The 24,836-nt window shown below is 34.6% G+C and overlaps 3 protein-coding genes across 3 annotated transcripts; 1 reads left to right on the forward strand and 2 right to left on the reverse strand.

The window, feature by feature from the left end:
- Positions 1 to 856: 856 nt before the first annotated feature.
- LOC118648270 lies at positions 857 to 3,200 on the reverse strand. Its single transcript, XM_036294593.1, has 6 exons — positions 2,844 to 3,200; positions 2,582 to 2,759; positions 2,102 to 2,235; positions 1,912 to 2,010; positions 1,050 to 1,258; positions 857 to 959 (listed from the first exon to the last, which is right to left on the reverse strand). The coding sequence occupies exons 2-5, from the start codon at positions 2,751 to 2,753 to the stop codon at positions 1,148 to 1,150; spliced, it is 516 nt and encodes a 171-aa protein (XP_036150486.1). The 5' UTR covers positions 2,754 to 2,759; positions 2,844 to 3,200; the 3' UTR covers positions 857 to 959; positions 1,050 to 1,147.
- A 129-nt stretch (positions 3,201 to 3,329) lies between these two features.
- LOC118648269 lies at positions 3,330 to 7,240 on the forward strand. The gene is made up of 4 exons (XM_036294592.1): positions 3,330 to 3,590; positions 3,854 to 4,052; positions 4,188 to 4,346; positions 4,730 to 7,240. Exons 2-4 carry the CDS (start codon positions 3,857 to 3,859, stop codon positions 7,102 to 7,104), a joined length of 2,730 nt encoding a protein of 909 aa, XP_036150485.1. The 5' UTR covers positions 3,330 to 3,590; positions 3,854 to 3,856; the 3' UTR covers positions 7,105 to 7,240.
- A 14,197-nt stretch (positions 7,241 to 21,437) lies between these two features.
- LOC105832533 lies at positions 21,438 to 23,783 on the reverse strand. Its single transcript, XM_036294594.1, has 2 exons — positions 23,417 to 23,783; positions 21,438 to 23,326 (listed from the first exon to the last, which is right to left on the reverse strand). The coding sequence occupies exon 2, from the start codon at positions 22,456 to 22,458 to the stop codon at positions 21,940 to 21,942; it is 519 nt and encodes a 172-aa protein (XP_036150487.1). The 5' UTR covers positions 22,459 to 23,326; positions 23,417 to 23,783; the 3' UTR covers positions 21,438 to 21,939.
- Between the last annotated feature and the right edge of the window lie 1,053 nt (positions 23,784 to 24,836).

Raw genomic sequence — 24,836 nt, forward strand, 5'->3', positions numbered from 1 at the left:
ATAACTTTAGATCTGCTCAGCTTTTGGGACTCATTATCACACTTCTCCTTTTCGTTTCTCGTGTTTGTTTCTTCGGTTAGTGCTTTGACTAGATTGTCATCTTGCATGAATTTATTTTTTGTTTGTGCTAAATCTTCTGTTACTCTATATTTTTTGGGTGATGGCGGTGTATCAGTAATGTTTGACAATCTAAATTTTCCTATAAAATATTTAAAACTTAAATTTTGTACAGAAGCTTAACTTTTCTATTATAGCCAAGGAATGAGTAGATTGATCGACAAACTGACACTATTTTATTGTAAATCACAGTCTCATAACATTTTGAACATAGGATTTGGTCTTTCTCAAGTGAATTAATCCATTAGAAAGATAAATTATTCGCAGGACAACAACTGTTCATAAACTCGTGCCAACGAATTCATAAAGGTTGTTGCGTCTCATTGTCAATAACAAACAAATTAATGCATAAAAAATCTTTCTGCCGCCTTTATCCATGCTTAACACTTTTAAATCACGTCTGTAACATCTTTTCAAAATATTTACTGACTTGACTGCTTTGTAATGTAATCATTTATACACTTGTTCGTTATTGACAGTATGAGACACAACTTTTATGAATTTGTTGGCACGAGTTTGTAAACAGTCGTTATCCTGCGAATAATTTATCTTGATAATGGATTAATTCACTTTAGAAGGATCAAATTCTATGGTCGAAATGTTGTAAGACTGTGATTCACAACACAAATAGTTTGTTGACTATTCATTTACTTATTCCTCGGCTATAATTACTAAGTTATCTCTTTTTTTGTTTTCTATTTATTATAGTTATACAATACTATATGAATTCACTCATTTACCTTATCTTTTAATGTAACTGCGTTCATTGGCAATAAATCACTCTTAAAGTTTGATAATTTATTACAGACTAGTTCCTCTTGTTCTTTTAATTGACAATTCATCTATTGATGAAAAATATATAATAAATAATTTATACAATATTTTTAAACAGAAACTAACAGAAAATTTGTGATATATAGGACACGACTAACCTGAAAAGTTTTTGAATGCTTTAACTGTTTTTTTGGGGACTCATTACCACACTTCTCCTTTTCGTTTCTCGTGTTTGTTTCTTTGGTTAGTGCTTTGACTAGATTGTCATCTTGCATGAATTTATTTTTGTTTGTGCTAAATCTTCTGTTACTCTATATTTTTTGGGTGATGGCGGTGTATCAGTAATGTTTGACAAATCTAAATTTTCCTATAAAATATTTAAAACTTAAATTTTGTACAGAAGCTTAACTTTTCTATTATAACCAAGGAATGAGTAGATTGATCGACAAACTGACACTATTTTATTGTAAATCACAGTCTCATAACATTTTGAACATAGGATTTGGTCTTTCTCAAGTGAATTAATCTATTACAAAGATAAATTATTCGCAGGACAACAACTGTTCATAAACTCGTGCCAACGAATTCATAATGGTTGTTGCGTCTCATTGTCAATAACAAACAAATCAATGCATAAAAAATCTTTCTGCCGCCTTTATCCATGCTTGACACTTTTAAATCACGTCTGTAACATCTTTTCAAAATATATACTGATTTGACTGCTTTGTAATGTAATTATTTATACACTTGTTCGTTATTGACAGTATGAGACACAACTTTTATGAATTTGTTGGCACGAGCTTGTAAACAGTCGTTATCCTGCGAATAATTTATTTTGATAATGGATTAATTCACTTTAGAAGGATCAAATTCTGTGGTCGAAATGTTGTAAGACTGTGATTTACAACACAAATAGTTTGTTGACTATTCATTTACTTATTCCTTGGCTATAATTACTAAGTTATCTCATTTTTTGTTTTCTATTTATTATAGTTATACTATATGAATTCACTCATTTACCTTATCTTTTAATGTAACGTTTATTGGCAATAAATCACTCTTAAACTTTGATAATTTATTACAGACTAGTTCCTCTTGTTCTTTTAACTGACGATTCATCTATTGATGAAAAATATATAATAAATAATTTGTACAATATTTTTAAACAGAAATCTAACAGAAAATTTGTGATATATAGGACACGACTAACTTGAAAAGTTTTTGAACGCTTTAACTGTTTTTTTCCCTCGTTGTCAGATTTATCCGAAGCTGTCACAAGCAAATACGATGGTGAAGCACGAACACTTTTTGTTCTAATTATTTCTTTAAGTTCTTCATTTGAATCTAATATATAACACAAGCAACATGTATATATAAAAACAAAGAACAAAACCAGGCAAAGGCTATGGCTGCGTTCCGTTTCACGCATAATGCGCATAATGCATTGTTCATCTTTGTTGTTTATCTGATGTTAAATAAAGATGAAAGACGCATTATGCGCATTATGCGTGAAACGGAACGTGCAGCCTATTACGTTCCGTTTCACGCATGATACGCATGATATATTGTTCATCTTTGTTGTTTATCTAACGTACGATAAACGAGGATGAACGATGCATCATACGCATCATGCGTGAAACGGAACGTAACCAAAATCGAATAAAAGTTGTAATATTTATTATATATATACCTGATAGTAACAAAATCGTTGCTACATACGGTTCTTCGCCTACTGTTTCTTCCACTTGATACTTTAAAATTTTCTTGTGTGACTCTGGTTTAAAATTCTTGATGCAAGATGTGGGAATAATTTTTTTTTTGTCTTTATTTTTCCCAGATAACAATTTTATATAAGCGTACATTTTTATCTAAACAAAGAAATAATTTTTATCTAAATGTTTCTACTAAATACAAGTACAAAAGCGTCACCACACGTGTTTATAATCGTGTACCTTGCAAATATGTGAATACTGCGTATTAAGGCTATTCTACAATTGCGTAAGCGTAAGGTTGTAGGAGTAGGAGTAGTAGTAGTCATAAATGTTTTACAACGGATCAATCTACAATAGAGTAAAGATACGTTGTAAACTTGATTACAGCAACCGATCAGAGTGCAGTAAATTATGGCGGTGTGCGGCATGATGACGTGAACAGCACTCTGATTGGTTGGCTCTTACGTTCACATCTGTTGTAGTCGTGAAAGATGAAATTCAACCATCTTCCACAACACGCTCTACAACCGGAAGTACCGCTTTACAACGACGCCTTACACACTCTTACAACCACTTACGATCACGCTTACGCAATTGTAGAATAGCCTTTACGTGTCCCGGCCGCCACTCGATCCTTTCTGCAAATGTTCACTATCATGGCCGCGGCCACGAGCACATCACGTGATCATAGAGCATGCGTATGGGACTACAGAGCGTGCGCATAGTGTTCCGTCGCTTTTTCGGTATGACAGATTTCTTAACCTTAATTCGTCAACTTTAATAACGATTAGTATCTCGATCGCTTTTCTGATGCACGCTTATTCTTGTCAGATTTATTCGTTTTAAGCAAAATCGCGTCAAATACGCATAATTACATCGATATTTGAGGTGCGGGATCTAAATGAAACAATTACTTTTTTATAAATATATGTGAAAGTGAGCCTGATTGAAAAAGTAAAGTATATATTATATATTATACATTATCGGGTAAGTATATTTTAATAAAATCAACCCATATTTTTTGTAATTAAAGTAAAATAATAAAGTGTATAACATAAAATTTTAAGTGCATAATGTATTATGTACACATAATAATTACATTTTATAATTCTTTTTATATAAAAAATATATTATAACTAATAATTAATACATAATTAATACTCCAGCTATATTTTGATTAAAAGAAATAAAAATAAAATAACTATATATGTACATAATTTGAATTTTATTATTGCTAAATATGTTTTCAGATAATGAGTGATTCGTCATCATGTGATTCTAATTCTGATAATGATATAAATAATGCAGTTCCCAAAAAAGTAAAACGACGTTACAAAACAGGATTGTATAAAGATTATGAGACTCACTTCAGAGATAATTTATCTTGGGTTACTAGATCAAAGTGGGATTCTTTTACGAGTTATGAACATCAATTAGCTTTTGTGCCAGGTAAAAAATATTCTAATATATATGTCAAAATAATGTAACATTAAAATATTGAACCGTCGACATTATTGTAAAAAAAACAGTTTAATATGGAGAGTAATGTATAAAATAAGTAATTTTTATTACTAATTTTTTTAGAAAGCAGTAATTTTTCTAACTTGAATAATGAGCAGAACCGTGATTGTTGTATTAGAAGTGAGAATAATTGTGACATGAGAATGAATAATAATGAAGCTAGTAGTAATAATTCCACAGCGATTCGCTCTCCAGAATATAAACCTGACTTAAATATTGAAGGTATGTACACGCTGTGGCCCTGATTTACAGTTTTTAAAATAAAGAATTTATATTTCGCACAGTTTGAAGTAGAAATCCTGTAACTTAGATTTTTCAAAGATTTGTAAAATGAAAAGTTTATTATATCTACTTTATTTAAAAAATCTTCTAACCTATAGAAACTTTATTTTCATTATCGAGGCATCCACGTAGATCTAATATTATATATAGCTAGTTTAACCAATTAAGTTCTACCCTAGTCTATATAGTATTATCTAATAATGTAGTCTTCCACAAAGACATTCCAATAGTTTCTATGGACGCCTATTTTCTACTAGTAAGGTACTCATTTCGATTATTGTCAGAATCAATAATGTATAATCAAGGCATTTATTGCGTTATAGATACATTTGAGTATAATGAAATTATTCATATAAACAATGAAGACGAGGACAAAGAAAATGAAGATGCCAGCAGTGTAGAAGACAATAGTGAAGATGATGACAAACATATGAGTGAGAGTAGTTCAAATGGCTATGATTCTGATAACAATGAATTTGATAGTGATGATTATGATGCGAATATCAGTGACGACGAGACTAATGGGTCATTTGATGATAATACTATAATGTTTGAGAAAACTAATTTAACTATTCGTGACATAATGACTTTGATAATGGGATTCTCAATTCGATTTAGACTGTCAGATTTAGGAAGACAAAAACTGATTGAGTTAATAAAATTAATTGCAGGACCCGAGTTCAAAGATATAAATATTTCAAAGTATAGATTACAACAAAGATTTGACCCACCAGACGATAAAATAAATTATCATTATTATTGTAATTCTTGCAACAAAGAAATTTTATATTCAATATCAAAATTAAATTTTAAGAATTATATAAAAACATGTTCAAAATGTGATACAAATAATAAAATAACGTTAAAATCTACAAACTATTTTACGTCTATTAATTTAACATATCAGTTAAAAATGTTATTTGAATCTCCCTACATTAAACAAGAAATTTTTAATTTTATTAACTCAGTGACAGTAAATCAGTGTAACGTTGATAGCACAAAGATTATGAGAGATGTTAATGACAGTAAATTATACAACAAAATTAACAATAGAAATACCTGTTACTTAACTTATAATATAAGTACCGATGGTGCACCACTGACAAACAGTGGAAAACGAGGCTTTTATCCACTTTCAGTACAACCAAATTTTGTATCACCTATCAGTAGATTTAAACAAATTCTACTATGTGGAATACTAACTTGTACAAAAGAACCTACAAGTGACATAGCTCAATTATTTTTTTCTACCTTTATCGATGAAGCAAAATTATTGTATGAAAATGGTATCGAAGTAACTAATTTAAAAAATGAATCGATTATTGTAAAATTTTGTCCATTAGCTTACTGTGTAGACTCTGTATGTCGACCAATCTTGCAAAATAGAATGCAATTTAATGGGTATTATGGTTGTAGCTGGTGTTACCATCCAGGATGTTATGTTAAAGAAGTTTCAGGTATTAGATATCCTTTACGAGATATCGATCCCGAATTAAGATCTCATGAAAGTCATTTAAAGGATATAAAAACTGTTACTTTATCAAATAAACGTCAAGAGAGAGGAGTAAAAGGAAATACTGCTTTAATTCAAATTCCATGTATAGATATCGTGTGGTCCTTTTCTTTTGACTATTTACATACTATCCTTTTTGGTATTGAGCAGCAGTTATACAATAAGTGGACATGCCCAAAATCACAATCAATGTTTAAATTACGTAATGCGGATGTCAAAGCTATTGAAAAACGTCTGTTATCTATTACACCTACCCAGGATATACATCGACTTCCACGATCACGAAAAGAAAAGTTAAAAGGTGCTGAAGTGAAAACATGGATATTAGTCTACAGTCTACCATGTTTGGAAGATATCCTTCATGATACAGCTCTTAAACATTATTCATTACTCGTCAGAATTTTGTACACTTTATTAAAAACAACAATCACCGAAGAAGAATTAGTACAATGCGAATATGACGCCCTAAAGTTTGTTGGTTATTATCAGGTTTATTACGGAGTTGAAAGTATGACATTTAATGTTCATATTTTATTGCATGTTGTACAATCAGTTAGGCAAACTGGTCCTCTTTGGAACAATTCGACTTTTCCGTTTGAAGGAAATATTTTTCAATTAAAGCAATTGATAAATGGTCCTAACAAGATGGATCAGCAAATAGCGAGGAAACACTTACAACAATTACATTTCAAAACAGGAAATGTTAATTACTCGTCAAATATTATTAAAAATTATTGTACTGATATATTTAGGCATAAAAATTTGTCAACTTATTTTTATTGTGGTGAAGATGTTGTTTTTACGGGAGCAAGCTACTCCAAGAAAATTGATGGACAATATTGCCGTGTATTTAAAAAATGTATTTATAACGGTAAAGTTTTCCATAGTATAAAATATACAAAAGTAAAACGTACTAATGATACAATGATACAATTAAAATCAGGACATTTTGGTCGGATAATAGATATTATAGAAAAAGAAAACAAATGCTATCTTGCACTTTCAAAAATTGTTACATTTTCAGAAGATCCTTTTATTGTAACGCACATAAAAAAAATTAGAACCGAAGATTTTCAAAATTATAAAATTGTTCCTATTACAGATGTACTTTCAAAAATAATTTCTGTAAACATTAATAATCTTGAATTTTTATGCAAATTACCAAATACTTTTGAAATACAATGATATGTTTCCCAAAACTGTTTAAAATATGTTTAACTGTACAATATGTAATATTAAATGTTAATTACATTATGAAATATGTATAAATAATGTATATTATACATAAAATATACAATATTGTAATTATTATGTAACATTATTACACATGATTATTGTATTTATTTATAAAATAAAGTTTTCTTTTTATATTTTTTGTTCATTAGTCTCTTATACGTATATTTTACAATAATGTAAGAAGTGAGACCTAAAATGTTTTAATCTACCGCGGTGGCATCTGAGAGACCCACTTGATATTAAAATATTTATAATTTTCTGTAATTATATTATGTTTTAAAGCTTCTAAACTTAATGTAAATTTAAAAAAATATTCTAACGTTTATAATCTACAAATTTTTATCCAAAACTATTTACTCGTTTAATAAATATAAATAATTTTATTATTAAACCCAAGAAGAACCTGGTTATGCAAATTTTCAAAAAATAATTTTTTGCTTTAAAAAGTAGCTTTTCTTCCAGATTTATGTATTTTATGAACATTAGATACATTACATTACTGAATATGTTATTTGTATGTACTGAATATATATACTGAATATTTTATTTGCTAATTATTATAATAAAATTATTTTTTCTTATACCACTGACGTAGCTATAATGGTTTCACATAACGTTTATTAAATCATCATTTTTATAAGCTTGATAAATACATTACTTTAAAATAAAGACTGACAAAATCTTGTCGTGAGTGTTATATCTTGCACTAAAATTCTATACTATCTTACAATAAAAATAATAATTTCTTTGAAAATTTTATGAAAAAAGAATGTTATCAAATAGAATATATATTTAAAATATGTTAAAAAGTAAAAGCATTTATATTACTTTTTAACTTATAAAAACTTATAAATGTATTTTAAGTCTTTATTATTTCTATTTTTTCTGATTTTCTATTACGTAGTACAAAATATATATTAATGTTTTCTTAATCTACAAATTTTTATTAAAAAAGTTTATGAGTAATTCAATAATTTTATTTAAATTATAATTTTAAAGAAACATAAAGTTTATTAAACTACTAACAGCATCTAAATAAAGGTAACATAAAAATACAATTTTAATGGAGGTAGAATTGTACAATTGAAACAAATAGCGTTAGATTAAAATTAAATTGTAAAAACCACATTCAATCCAATTCAAAATTGTAAAAATAGTAAAAATATTTCTAACAATTAAAACCGACAGCGTCTGATTGAAGTTATTTCGAAAATACCGTATTTAATCCAATTAAAATTTAAGCACAATTTAACAAACAAAACCGATAGTGTCCGGTTAAACTACATTCGGAAATACCCCATTCAATCCAATTCAAAATTTTGGAATTATGTGTACAATCCAAACCAATATCACTCGATTGAAGTCAATTCGGAAATGTCATACTCAATCCAAGTCAAGATTGTGCATATAATTTAAAAAATAAAACCGATAGTGGCCGATTGAACTAAATTCGGAAATATCACATTCAGTCCAATTCAGAAGGCTGAAAATACTTGTTTAGTCAAAACCAATAGCGCCCAGTTGAAATCAATTCGGAAATACCAGATTCAATCCAAGTCAAGACTGTGCATATAATCTAAAAATCAAAACCCATAGCGCCCGATTGAACTAAATTCGGAAATATCACATTCAGTCCAATTCAAAATGTTGAAAATACTTGTCCAGTCAAAACCAATAGCGCCCAGTTGAAGTCAATTCGGAAAGACCATATTCAATGCAATTCAGGATCAACTCAACAATTTAATCCAATAACACCCGATTAAAATTAATCCGGAAGTACCATATAGAATCCAATCCCAATTCACTTGATATTGAAACCGATTGAAGTTCAATCGGGCGTCCGATTTAACCAACTAAATCCGCATTGATAACGAGTGAAATTTACGAATTTAAATGCGGTACTAATTGGTTTTAATTGGTCGTTTTTAGCAGGGAGAGTTAAAAAGTTGTGTTGTATTAACGTATCCACACTCGGCTGCGTTACACAGCAAACCAGGACAAAACGTCCCAACACACACGCGATACGTGCAAGAGTTCAAAAATTGATACGGGATAAGCACGTCGATCGACTTGATCGCATCACACGACAGATTTGGTTATGTGCGTCATTCGACGTCTTAAAAACGTCTTTCTCAGACGTCGTAAAGACGTCTAAATGGCGTCTCAAAGAATGTCTTAAAAAAGACGTATTTTAGACGTCTTAAGAGAGACGTCTAAAATAAGACGATTTTAAGACGTCATAAAGACGTCTTTTGGTAAAGTCTCAAAGACGTCTCTTTTAAGACGTCTTAAAGATGTCTTTTAGACATGCGTGTTGTCTGGGAAGCTATATATTATATTTCATCTTTTAGTGGATTAGGCCTACTGAGAAAACCACTTAAAAAAAAGCATCAATAATAATACCTCACGGGTGATGTAAAAATTAAACTATTGTCAAAATTCTAATTTACATATTATGTTTTTACATATTGTTATACTACATAAAATAAATTAGTAATAAAAAAGTTAGTACTTTTTTGTTTATAAAAACAAAAATTATTTACTTAAAGTAATTTTAATGAATTTTGTGGTGCAGGGCACTATTTCTTATACAGAGCTGCTCCTGAGACAAAGCGTACGGGCGAGATCGGCGGCTCGGCCGTCAAGGCCGCGCGCGGTAGTGGGGGCATAGGAGGCGGCGCGTTCGGGAATCGGCTCGAAAAGAGCAACTAGGCTCAAGCACTGCTTTAAAATATACGCTGTAACTGTAAACACGACTACGTCGTTGTCGTCCATATTCCTACAAATTTTGAAAAACATTAAAAAAAAATTTGTATTTAATAATTTATTAATATATTAATTAATAATAAAAGTTAATAAAATTACCTTATGATTTAAATACAAAAATCTATCTTTGATTTCGCGTTTCCGAATTTTTGTATATGCTTTCTTTAATGTAAAAGATAATATATCGTGCAAAAATTCTTCAGAAATGGCATTTAAGTAAGCAAAATTAACCAATATCATTCGATTATGATCCGTTAATTTACAATCCCAAAACATCTTACGAATAAATTTTGGCCATGATTTGGCATCTCCAACTACGTCTTGTACAGCTAACCAAGAATTTTTATTTAATTGTTCTATTGAATAACTCATTTTACTTTGACAAAGTATATCTTATAGTTAACAAAGATGTAAACTATGAAGATATTTAAGATTGAAGTAAGCCGCAATAGACCTTTGCGCATGGTCAGATGCGTCTACGGCTACACTCGCTCTCGCTCTTTCTCTCTCTCTCTCTCTCTCTCTCTCTCTCTCTCTCTCTCTCTCTCTCTCTCTCTCTCTGTCTCTCTCTCTTTCTCTCTCTCCCTCTCTCTCTCTTTCTCTCTCTCTCTCTCTCTTTCCATTGCTGTAATTTCATGCACTTTTATGTCCTTGCGCATAGTCAGATGCGTCTACATCATGTCGATATGACAGAAATCCTAACCACGCAACTGTCAACTTTAGTACTTAATAACTTTTTTCCTAGTTGCGACCGACAATTTTACCTTGCAGATTCGTGTTCTACGCACCGAAATACACAAATTTACCAAGGGCGTTATGCGACATATTTACCAAAAAAACTCAGAAAGACTATTGAAAAACTTTCAGTTGGTACTATCGAAACGGAAGAAAGAGAAAATATAGATATTTTTCAAGATACGTCATTAAAAAATGAAAACGATCTTGAAGCTATGGAAACAAAATTAAAAAATGATGTATTTTATAGAAATCAAATGGTAAGTCGAATGTCTACTTTTTAATATTACAAAATTTTTTAAAAGAAGTAACGATACCAGTTTAGGACTTAATAGACAATTTAATTCTAAAAAGAGCTGCAATAATCATTAGATTGTTAAAAAATTTTGTCAAATATCAATTTAAATATTGAATATTATTCTTGCATGATAAAATCATATTCATCACCTTAGATTCTATATAAAGAATAGTTAAAAAATAAAATTATCTGTGATTATACATATATCGAAAATAACTTCACATTTTTACATTTCTTAATCTCCATCCATACATTTACGTGTTTTTGGTTTAAAATCTTATAGTCTTTATCTCTTAATAAATATTTCACTTATGTTTATTTCCATACCTTCTATACTTTGTACATGTTTTTATCGTTTTATTTACAAATTTTTCAGATGACACAATTGGCATTTGGATTGTGTACAAACATGAAAACATCATGTTTGCGATTGATGAAAGTAATAGTCTCTAACGAACTGGCGATAAAGTACAGTTGGTACGGTGCAAAAAAGAAAAAAATATTTTCCAAATTGGAAATTTACAAGATGGTTTTAAGTACGTTAAATATTCAAAAACAATTTGAATTTTTTTTTTAAGAGTGCTATGATTCCTGTACAAATTAAAAGATATGTTTCTAAATATTTGTTAACAATTTATTAATTTATTAATTAATAAAACATATTTACAAACATTGATTTATTTAAAGTATCTTTGTGTATATTAGAGATAAAGTATATAATTATTTGTTACTGAATTTAAATTATTAAAATTATAATAATAGTATAATGCTAAAATTAAATTATTATTTACATATTTGTTCTAATATTTATAAATAATGAAACAAGTAATAAAGATACGTTATTTTTTCAGATGTGATACGAAAATCATTCTCAAATACAACAGATGACCAGATTTCTGCGCCAATCAAAATATGGTTGGCTCATGCCAAGGAAAGAATGACAAGAAAACAAGAGCGCGTGCTTTTGCAAAACATTCAATTGTAAACGATGCAGTACAGAGACCAGATTGCGATGTCAGTTTCCCTACTTCAAGCGCGTGCTAGCAGCCGAGCCCCGTAAGAAGCAGTTCATCTATGCCGCACCGATCTAATGGTCTAACGTAACAAGGAGGCACCGTCGCGGATAGTTAAAAAATTTATAATACATAAATATATATGTATGTAAAAATAATATGATAAACAGGTCAATGTATCGAGCCAAGATAAATTTTCTTAATACATTATAATTAATTAGATAAACATTATACAATTATAAACGCGACTAATAACACTATGTTAAAGAAACGTTTCGACTATACTTAGTCCTCTTCAGTCATAATACATTACCAATATGTATGAACTTAAAACATAAATGAAATGATGGACACGAAAATATAATTAAACAGTTAAACAAGATGACCACTGAACAACCATAAAACAGCTCATTGGGTATCAAATTATGCCATAATAAATAAAAACGTAAACCAATCAATAATATAATTAAATGAATAATAAAATGAAAATAATGAAATTTTTTCGTAAGTCGGTTTTCATATTAAAATAAATTTATAAGATTAAAAACGATAGAAACTGTGTGTTCGAGATTAGAACAGTTTTATTAGAATTTCAGCTTTTTTTTTGCTCTGTTTTATCCGCAAGTAGTGAAAACTGCTGACAGCCATTGCGCTTGTTGTAGTTCATACATTCGATGCACCTAGTTGCATAGCGCTGTCACTAGCTCATCACGCGCGCTTCTTTCGTTTTCTCGCATCGTGGTAACCATGCAAAACATGCCCAAAAAAAAGCATGTCAAATCGATGCCCAAATAAGGCTCGAAATCAGTTCCCTTACCGCCCCTTTTTCTCCTCCGCGATCGTGATTGTCCTAAGACGAAAAAAAAAAAAAAAATCAGTCGCAGCGCAGCATCGACATTACATCGTCCCGCTGATCTCTCCCGCTGATCATCCGCCGATCTTAGCTGCGGGGATTCACTTCCGTTCCATCCCTAGCACTCGTGTCGTGATAGTACAATTAATTATTCCGCTACTGCCAAGTATTTCTTAAGTTCGCGTATCCGCGTGAATGTGTGAGTGCATTACGTAAATGCGCGGGTGCCCGTATCTCTCCCGCGAACGTCCTCTGCCTCGTGCACAAGATCTCCGTCGGATTGCGCGCAAGATTTTCAAGTTCGCGAGAGCTTCGATCTAGAGGCTTTTCAAAATCTCCGCGTCGGCTACAGGCAGCGTAAGAACAGGACATTTCAAGATCTCCGTAAAATTGTAAAAAGATACGGCTCGCCCCTCGCTCTGAACGTCCGTGTCAATAAATTATTAAGTGTGAGTGACATCATCGCCTCCTCTTTTCTTCCTATCACCATTTATGTCCCCCCCCCCCCCCGTGAACGTACCGCATTCCTCACCACTCGCTTCGCGTCCCAATCGGGACGGATTCCGGCATTCTCCGTGCGATCCCGTTTAATCTACGCACGCGCATTCACCGTGTTATGAATAACATAAACTGGTATGCGTATTGCAGAAAACTGTAAACTTATATATGTTAAACGCAGATCTTAAAACACAATATTAAAAAGAACAACAACACATAGAGTATTCGACGAAGCGCTAGACAAGTGTAACGTTCGGTTTTTTTTTATTCTGCCTCTGACTACCGGCGCGAACACCACATCTTTAGTTAAGCATTGGATAGATATCAATTATAAATTAATTAAAGCAGCATCTCAGCTACAATTTCTTAAGAACTGTAAATCTAACAATATTTTTCCGCAACATTTAAACACAATTAAGAGTATACATTTATGGTTCAAACATTATAGATAGAAATTTTTGATTTACATAGATTAGTTGATCAACTAAGGCGTGAACGGCTAATTGCTTCTTACCTGTTAAATAAATTGATTCATCCTCTTTGTTTGTGCGTGCGTAGGGTAAACGCGATTGCACGGAGAGAATACCAGGATCCGTCCCGATAGAGACGCGAAGCGAGTGATGAGGAATGCGGTAGGTTCACGGGGGGTGATAGGAAGAAAAAGGAGGCGATGGTGTCACTCACACTTTAATTATTTAAAAACGGACGTTCGGAGCGAGGGGCGTATCTTTTACAATCTTACAAAGATCTTGACACGTCCCGACATTACGCTGCCTGTAATCGACGCGGAAATCTTGAAGAGCTTCTAGATCAAAGCTCTCGCGAATCCGGAAATCTTGCGCGCGATCCGACGGAGATCTTGTGCACGAGACAGAGGACGTTCGCGGGAAAGATACGGTCACCCGCACATTGACGTGATGCACTCACACATTCACACGAATACTCGAAGCATTGTATATATTAGATAGGGACAGCTGTACATATTAGATAGGAATAATTGAATAAACAATAGTGTTAAGCCAAATTCACCTTGCCTCCGTTCATTTACTTAACCAGCCCGCCGTCCGAACCCTGAATTGCCCGCGGCTATCCGTAGCCAATAGTACTCATAATTCACGGTTACAAAACAATATGTTAAGGGAGTGGTTACGTAAAGGGTTTGTTTAGAAAGAAACCTATTGGGCGCTTCATTCAAGCGACTCCAATTTACCTAAGGCTTATGGCCTTCCTAAAGTTCACAAACCGTACGCACCGTTAAGAATTATTGTTTCTTCGGTAAACACTGCCTTATACCCACTTGCGAACTACATACATAAAATCATTAAAGAAAGCCTACCCATTTATAATAGACACGCCATGGACAGTTTCAGATTGTACGACGCTCTCTCAGGTAAAACTATACTGTCAACACATATCTTAATATCGTTGGATGCAACTTCATTATTTACAAATATACCTCGAGATCTTGCGATACAGAGCATTAAAAATAGGTGGACATTTATTGAAAATAATACCACCATTTCGTTAGACAATTTTATACATGCCATTAAATTTCATTCTTTCGTTAACCTTTTTCACATTTAACAATAAAATATATAAGCAAGCATTTGGAACTCCGATGGGCTCACCTCTGTCACCTATTATGGTTGATCTAGTGTTGCAGGATCTCGAGGACAAAGCGTTGAAAGCATTAAAATTCGAAATTCCGATTTATTATCGATATGTAGATGATATCCTATTATCTGTACCCCTGACAAAAACCACCGAAACTGTCAACATGTTTAACAGCTTCTATGTGAAACTTCAGTTTACTTTAGAACCTGAAAAAGACCGTTGTCTTAGCTTTATAGATCTTTTGTTGAAAGTAGAAAACAATAAGATCATAATTGATTGGTTCCATAAATATACGTTTTCGGGAAGCTATTTATCGTTCTTTTCGCATCATCCTCGTTGTCACAAAATAGGAACAATATATAGTCTAATAGATAGAGCAGTTATGTTGTCCATTTTTTTGCAAAAAAATCTAAATTTTGCATCAATATATTACTGGACAACGATTATCCACTAGATCTTGTTTTTCATGAAATTAATAACAGACTTAAGAAACATTTCAATAATCAGGTGGAACTCACAGAGTGCTGTAAAAATTGTAACGCGTCATATGTAGGACAGACAAAGAGACATTTAAGTACCAGGATTAAAGAACATGCGAATAATTTTAATTTGGAATCATCGAGACACTCCGTGATAACAGAACACATGCTAAAAAATAACCACGTGTTTGATTGGAATAACGTGAAAATATTAGATTCTGAATCAAGATACCAAAAAAGGTTAATTTCAGAAATGATTCATATTAAGAAGCAAGTTAATGGCATCAATTTACAGAAGAACACGGAGTGTCTTGACAATTCTTATTATTGTTTGTTTGACATTTTGTCGAAAATGACTAAAATAAATCTCGCTCATTCTGCCTCTGACTACCGAACGTTACACTTGTCTCTAGCGCTTTGTCAAATATTCTGTGTGTTGTTGCTCTTTTTAATATTGTGTTTTAAGATCTGCGATTAATATATATAAGTTTTACAGTTTTCTGCAATACGCATACCAGTTTATGTTATTCATACCACGGTTTCCATCGTTTTTAATCCTATAAATTTATTTTAATATGAAAACCGACTTACAAAAAAATTTCATTATTTTCACTTTATTATTCATTTAATTATATTATTGACTGGTTTACGTTTTTATTTATTATGACATAATTTGATACGCAATGAACTATTTTATGATTGTTCAATGGTCATCTTGTTTAACTGTTTAATTATATTTTCATGTCCATCATTTCATTCATGTTTTAAGTTTATACATATTTGTAATGTATTATGACTGAAGAGGACTAAGTATAGTCGAAACGTTTCTTTAACACAGTGATATTAATCGCGTTTATAATTATATAATGTTTATCTAATTAATTATAATGTAAGAAAATTTATCTTGGCTCCATACATTGACCTGTTTATCATATTATTTTTGCTTAACATTAACGAGCCCTTTATAAATGTTTGTATATATGTACTGTGACGTGGCGCGTCCGGCCGCGCTCGTCACAAGGGCGTAAGTCCGACCGAGGGGGTCGGTTTGGGGCTCCTCCTCGCCGAGCCGAGGGGGACGCGACTCTGTTTTAATTATTTTCTTCTTCTAGTTTTCGTGGTACCGTATTAGGATATTTAAGATCTAAGGCGCCGAGTGAGGGATCATTTTTTATTGTACAAAGAACGGAGGAGGAGCAGCCGTCGGGGGAATAGTCGCGAGCAATCGACAGTAGGCGAGGTGCCCCGCCAAGAGCTTCCCCGCCGCCCTGAGCCGCAAGGATACCGTAGCCGCAAGGATACCGTGGCAGCAAGGATACCGCATGGCGACATAAAAGATTCTTGGGAGGAATCACGCCGAGGGCACGCCACCGGGCTGCAGACCGGGGGAGCGACCGTCAAAATGTCAACCGCCCGCCACCCAGATCGGTTCAGTCACGGCATGGCCAGCCGGACCAGCCGAAAATGGCAGAGCCAGAGCGCTCTCATCGGCAGAAGTCGTCACGCGCGGACCACGAGGCATTTGGAGAGGCGATGCGGCGCAGCATGGGATCGAGGCGTGCGGATCAACCAAAAATCGAAGCACACGCATGCGCGGCGGCTCGAGCCGGCCGGCGCGGGACCGGGGCTCCTCACTGTTCGGCAAGCCGTGTCAGCATACGTTTCGACTAGGACAAGCCCCAAGTTACCACCACAGTTACCGCTACGGACTTCGGAGACCAGGATACCGTTCACTTTGTAAGGCCATCACTCGGCAGCCATCGATACGTAAGGTTCGGATAAGGCGGTCAACCCTCGTGCGGGACCAGATACCGGATACCATTTCTAATTGTGATATCGGTCATCCGAAATCCGATACCGTTAGTGCTATTGTTTTGGTGTAAAGTAACTTGAAACAAAGAGTAGAGTTTTGTGGCCGCACGAGGGCTTGGACCGACCAGCCCCGAATATTTGATAACGTGAGTGCGTCCCTCTCGGACTACGCCGGTGCCGACAGTCATAGTTATATTAGAATCCATTGTTACCGCGAATTGTTTTCGCAATTATTAATTTTGTCTTTGTTCGAGCGGAAAGCCTCGTCGGCCTCCCGCCTCGTATTATCAACATTTATAGTTTCCGCATCTTTGTATCTCTAATTCGTTTCTCTATCAAAGTTATGTCCGTGGATTAATTATGTGTAGACATTTTGAGTAAAGCTCATCGTTTCATTGTTACCGTTTTCACTATCACTACCGAAATATAATATGACTCTTTAATTGTTTAACAAGTTGAGTACCGAATCTTTCTACGACCTGCCTCGATCCGACATCTCCACACTTTCCGTCTCAATAAGAATCACGCCACTCTACCGCCTAGAGTAAAAGAGCTACCGGCACTTGTAACGCTTTCTAGTTGGTTACCGCATTATCGTTAATTATTGTGTGGCGCGAGAAGTCGCGCCTGGCGCCCAAAAATTTAGAGTATTGAGAAGTTACCGTTTCTGCAAGTTACCGCTATCGTGTCGAGAGCAATCTCGCCCGATATATTTGGGGGATACCGTATACAAGTTACCGCTACCATATCGAGAGCAATCTCGATCGATATATTGGGGGATACCGTATGCAAGTTACCGTTATCGCTTTGAGAGAAATCTCGATCGATATACTGGGGGATACGGTATGCAAGTTACCGATACCGTATCGAGAGCATTCTCGAGGAATATTGAAGATACCGTTCTCGTAAACTATCGAATCTAACTAAGAAAGCGTTACTCATTACCGTCTATAAAGATTACCGTTTAATTGGGCGAAGCCCCCTCGGACCTGGCGGTTCCCGGGGGAAAGCAACGTCGCAGTACGTATTTAGATTATACGTATATTATGTACACATATAATGTGTTTATATGCATATATTTATATAATTATAAAAAAACTTTGTACTCTCCGCGACGGTGCTTCTTTTTTAAGTGAGGCCCGATTGCGCACATAAGCGATTGGACCCAGTAGTATTTCCCGATTGAACACAGACCCGATTGGACACGGACCCGATTGCACATCGACCCAATTGCACACGGACCCGGTGGCACACGGACCCAATTGCGCACCGACCCGATTGCACGACCCGTTTGCACACGGACCCGATTGCGCACCGACCCGTTTGCACACGGACCGGATTGCGCAGATCCGTTTGCACACGGACCCGATTGCACACGACCCGATTGCACACGACCCGTTTGCACACAGACCCGATTGCACACGATACGATTCCGCATCGCAGAATAATGCAAAAACAACCTAGATAGCACAGAAAATTTAGCATAAATTTTTATAAATATTTTAGGAATTGATTTTTAAAAATTAACAATTTTTTGAAGTTATATAATCGTTTTTCATAAATTATTTAAAAATAATACAAAAATTATTATTAACCATATATATAATATGTTTTTTAAATGTATTAAAAAATATTCATGGTATATTTTTTATATTTTTCGATTATAATAGCATAAATATTTATTTTTAATATTTTAATAATTATTTATCATAATTTTTTTATACTTGGTAAACTCAGACATAAAAATACGTACAAAATATTTATTATAATATTGTTCTTTCTTATACATATTTTATAGTCGTAACCATGTGGTGCAGAAAATGCTTTGTGCACACACACACATTGGGGGGGTGCAAAGGGGGCTTTGCCCCCCCTCTCGCACACACCCCGTCCAAGTCGCTAATCCATGTACTATCTGCAATGCGGAATCGTATCGTGTGCAATCGGGTCCGTGTGCAAACGGGTCGGTACGCAATCGGGTCCGTATGCAATCAGTTCCGTATGCAAACGGGTCGGTGCGCAATCGGGTCCGTGTGCAATCGGGTCCGTGTGCAAACGGGTCGGTGCGCAATCGGGTCCGTGTGCAATCGGGTCGGTGTACAATCGGGTCCGTGTCCAATCGGGTCCGATTGCACACCGACCGTGTCCAATCGGGTCTATGTCCAATCGAGTTCGTGTCCAATCGGGACTGTGTCCGATCGGGACGGTGTGGCATCGGGACTGTGTCCAATCGAGTCCGTATCTAATCGGGTCTGTGTCCAATCGAGTCCGTGTACAATCGGGTCCGTGTGCAAACGAGTTGTGTGCAATCGGATCGGTGTGCAATCGGGTCCGTGTGCAATCGGGTCCGTGTGCAATCGAGTCCGTGTGCAATCGGGTCTGTGTCTAATCGCGACTGTATCCAATCGGGAAATACTACTGTGTCCAATCGCTTATGTGCGCAATCGGGACAGTCCTTTCTTTGTTACGTTAAACCGTTAGACCGGCGCGCGGCGTGGCATACACGGTACTGCTTCTCACAGCGCTCGACCGCTAGCACGCGCTTGGAGATTGAAACGGCACCGCACTCCAGTCTTGTACTTTGTGATCCATTCTGGATTTGCTGACAGATGCATTCTGTGATAATTAGCTATAAGCTAATTTAAAAGCGTTAATTTGAAGGCTATTTATGTGGTATTGATTTTGCGTAAGTTTTTGTATTATTTTTAGTGTGTATTTACACATATAATAAATAAACGACTGACTATGTAAAACATAAGTATACAAGCAAATAAATAAATTTATAAAGTTTAAAAGAAAGTACAATATATTATTTAATCTACCCTAACGTATATACCGGTATATACTAATAAATATATACCGTGCACATTCTATTCTTGATTCTATTTCGTTATTAGGGATATTCTTGGTACTGCGAAATATTCTCACTATATACTACGAACTGGAAAAAGGCGGACATAGCAATATTTTCAGTATGTACGCATAAAATTGTAGTACGTATCTCGAATGTTCTGAGAATATACGTAATATACTGCTGCGATATTCTTCGAACATTCTCAGTATTTATCTGTGCTGTATGGGTAAGTTCTTGAGAAGCTCCCACAAAATTAGTACCGTAGTCGCTATACAAAAGCGAGCATCGGCCACGTCTGACGATGAAACGTCTCAGAGTGGCTATTAACAAATCTGTCGATAATAAAAAAACGAGTTCTAAGTGATTCATCTTTACTGTAAAGTAAACAAAAGCATGTACGTAGGCCTTAAATGGGATCACTTCTCGATTTCGACGATTACAAACAAAAAATGATCCGGCATAATGAACTCCAGTGACTGAGAACGGTTTAGCTTGACACACGTGGTCCAAAAACAGATCCGCTATAGACGGTTGCATGTTACGAGGGTTAGTCCTGAAAACGCTGATAACAATGGGATAAGCAATGTTTGATCGCCTAATCGGCTCCTAAAATTCAGAAATTCTGAGCGAGAAGATATAGCATCGCACGTCGTTCGAGATGCAGGTGTGTTCGGTACGTTCGCTTGATAATGAGCTTCATCAATCGATGACGGCCTGATAGTAAAGCCGAATGCTTAACTTTGTATGACAACGCGGATTGTGTCAGTCTGCCGTCTACCCTAAGAATCCCATCGGAGTTCAGAAAGGGAGCGAGCTTACGTAGCGTCTTGGAATAACTCTGCTCACGCTCCAGCCGATGAATGTTTTTCTCGAAGGAGCTCGCTTGCACGAGCTTCACGAACCGCAACAGAGCTAAATGCTCTTCAATCTGATACACAATCCCAGTTTTGAAACACGGCTTTAGTTTCAACCTAGTTCAGAAACGCAAACAATAAGCAATCACTCTGAAAATTTTATCTAACAACGAAAATTTAGCGAGCAATGTCTCAACAACGGTAGGAAAGGTCACCGCTACGAAGGTAGACGATCCTTCTTCGATCTCGAAGTTATCTAGCGTTTCAACTTCAAAGGTTCTGCTTAGATCAAATCTCAACTCTACGTGCCACTCAGGGCTCGTCTATTACAGCGTATGACTCCAGATCTTGGGGAAATAGGCCTCTTGAACAGCAATTGGTTGAGTTCGACTCGGAATTGACATGACTCAAAGAGATTTTTTTATTTAGATTGAACGTGTGCAACGCGGTTGCGTACAAAGGTTTTCCAGCGGTTAGGCGCAGAATGGCTCCAAGAAAGCGTGACGGTTGAATCTGACCAAGCGTAGGTTGCGTTTACAATTATCCCGTTTCGGATCTAATAATGGATCGACAACAGATCGGAGTCGTGGGAGCGTGACAAGCTTAACGGAGCCACTCTTGATTTGGCACAAAGTAATCATATTGTCGACCTATTAACGCTAATGGTTCTAATGTAAACGACGGCTCCATAACCCTGTTCGTCACAAAATCCGTGTAATTCCCAGCGAATCACATCACCCACCGCCACGACGCAGCGTACGCAAACAAAGGCCAACAAGGATAACTCTAAGCTGTATCTCTCCCATCGAGCGCATATTTCTGCCAAAGGTCCGTCGTCCCAGCCCATCTTCAAAGCTCACAATTGCTGCACCAGACCCTTGGCTGCAAACGTTAGGGAGGTTAGAAAAGCGGATCGAAGTTTCGAATTAACTTGAATAAAATAGTGCGTTTGATGCATTTTTTATCCAGTGAACTGACCTGAAATTCGAAGCTAACAGTACTCGAATACTAATGTAGCCTTAAGATCTTAAGAGATTCATCTTTAATAGATTCAAACGACAAAAGCGAACAATTACAGAGCTCCGGGGCAAGATTCGTCAGGACTGGCGCATAACTGCTAGCCCATTCTTTATTCGAAACCTGCGCTACTGAGTAACGATATAATTGCTTGCGAAGCTCATAACTTTCTCCTACTGCGAACACTTTAATTATCAGATTGTCGATATAGATGGAAGATTGCAGCGCCGCTGAGGTCAATGGGTAAGCCTCCTTGCCCGCTAACCACAGAATGCAATAAATCGCCAGATACGACGAAACCACTCGAAACGTAACAGACTTTAATAAGTAGTCGGCTATCGGTTTGTTTTCCGAGAAGCGCCAAACTATTTTTGGATAGTCTCGTTGTGCGGGATTGATCCAAATTTGACGAAACATTTGTTTTACGGTGGTAATTGCCACAGCTCCTATCCTAAGTGTCAACAAAATTGCCATTATCCAATCCAATTGCACCATCGGACCGATGAACATTATCTGATTGAGCGACTGACCATTCGAACATTTCAAAGATACGTCAAACGCCACACGTAATTAGGTTGTCGTACTATCATTGAACACTCCATGATAAGGTAAATAGATTATGTCACCGTCAACTGGGAATAGTTGACGAGTGAGCTCAATATGACCACTATCCAAATAATCTTGCATAACTTATTATAATTGATTCGCAACTCAGGATCTGATTTAAATTAACGTTTTAGCGAATGCAATCGGTTCACAATTATCTGGCGTGAATCGACGAAATAGAGTCTATCTCCTGCGAAATGATACGATACTATGAAACAGCCAGATGAGTCACGGTGAGTTGTCCGCAAAAATAATTCCTCACAATGTCCATCCTCTTCTAAGCACACCGGAGGGGAGCGTTCCAGATGCGCACAGTGTAAAACGGACACTACCAATCGGATTGCTGAGTCGAACTCGTCGACGGCAGCACCATCCAATGCGACTCACGATCATTGATCGGCCCTGATATCGCGATCGACATTTTGCCCAATAATATCCGTTAATGTAATTAAACAACACGTTCTGTCGACGATTATTATGGAAATAACGTATAGCAAGCTCGAGGCTTACCAAGATTACAAAGATTAGCTGATTTAAAATAAATGTCAACAAAGAATTAATTAACTATGAACAAGGACAATCACTATTTACATGTTAATGAGCGATGCTCCGAACATAAAGATTTATAACTTTTAAAGCATTTTTTAAATGAGACAAGGTAATTTCTAATATATAAATAGACTGCACATATATAACAGAGAATCTATATGCAGAGTTAAGTATTGATGATACTCTTCATTGCTGTAAAATAAGAGAATGCCTTTGCCATAAACTGCAAGATATATATAATACGGATGTTAGTAATTTATATGTATATTAATGTATTGTACATTAATGGTTTTTTATATATAATTTGTCTTACATTTCCAAAATATTCCAAAGAAAGAACAGGAAGAAAACTTGCCATTGATATTGTAAGAGGCCTTTGACTCCTTAATATTAAAAACAAAATGTCATTCATAGTTCCTGGTGATATATAACTTTCAAATGAAGAACTATATGCTATCTTTTTGCTCTAAAATTTCATAAAATAATTTAGTTAAATAATTTAATGGCAATGTGTTAATTTTGTTTCTAACAATTATATTTAATCAATTTTATTTAAAAAATATGTAATACTTTGAACCTTTGAAACAATAAAAATAATAAATTGACTATAGAATTTAATCAATTTACTTGCCATTTCACTTAAATCTGTTGCTGACCAAGCACTGATGTAAAATCTTTCGCATGCACTAAAAACGTAAATATGAATTGACTTTTGACAGCCAGAGGTTGATCCTATAAAACAAAATTAAACGTAAAAGGAAAATTACTCATATTTATAATTTTTATAATTTTTTAAAGAAAATTTTTAATTTTATAATTTGAACAATAGGTTTATGTGTTATAGTAAATAGAAAATATAAAGGTTTATTGTTAAACTTACAATAATTAATGGAAAAAGACTACAAACTGCTGCTGTACCCATAGTAAGATTGAGTTTTAATATTAAATATTGTACTGCAACTTGAGTCAGGTTAACAAATCTAACATGGGAATAATCAAAATTATATAAAACTAATTCAAATAATACACTTTATGTTGTTATTACGAATCAATGAATAAACGTTTTGAAGTAAAAATATTTAATATCTTTTTATCAATACTTTTTAAAACTAAATATTAATGTAATTAAATAAATTAAGTTAAACGGTCTACAAATTAATTCCGTTCAAGAGAATACTAAAATGATGGGAAATAAGCATCAATACATAAGAAAAGAAGTAAATATTCGAATTGGCTTTACAGATCGCAAATTTTTTTTATACAATTAAAACACACAGAAACAAAATGCGAAATGATTAATTTTACGAGAAAAAAGATTAGAAAGTTTTACTTTTACTTATTTTTGATTTGTACAACTGCCATTATAGACATCTACATGTAGAATGGACTTAACGCAGTGGAAGGGAAAATCGGGCAAATAGAGTGAAAGGCAAGATAGGTTGCAGTCTCTTTCCGTCTCTTTCTAGTAAATTCAATTTGTTTGTATTGAATACGTGGTTCAATACAAATCAATCAAATTTATTAGAAAGAAACGGAACGAGACTGCAACCTATCTTGCCTCTCATTCTATTCGCCTGGTTCCCCTTCCACTGCGTCAAGCAGTCCATTCTACATGTCGATGATTATAGTTTAACCTTTAACCTGTTGATGTCGAAAAGCATATATACATGCTCTTTGCTCATGTATCAGAAACTATTGATCCCATTTTTATGAAACTTAGTATATACGGATTT

This window comes from Monomorium pharaonis, unplaced genomic scaffold (genome assembly GCF_013373865.1).
Source record: "Monomorium pharaonis isolate MP-MQ-018 unplaced genomic scaffold, ASM1337386v2 scaffold_342, whole genome shotgun sequence".
In the NCBI taxonomy this organism is placed as follows: Eukaryota; Metazoa; Arthropoda; class Insecta; order Hymenoptera; family Formicidae; genus Monomorium; species Monomorium pharaonis.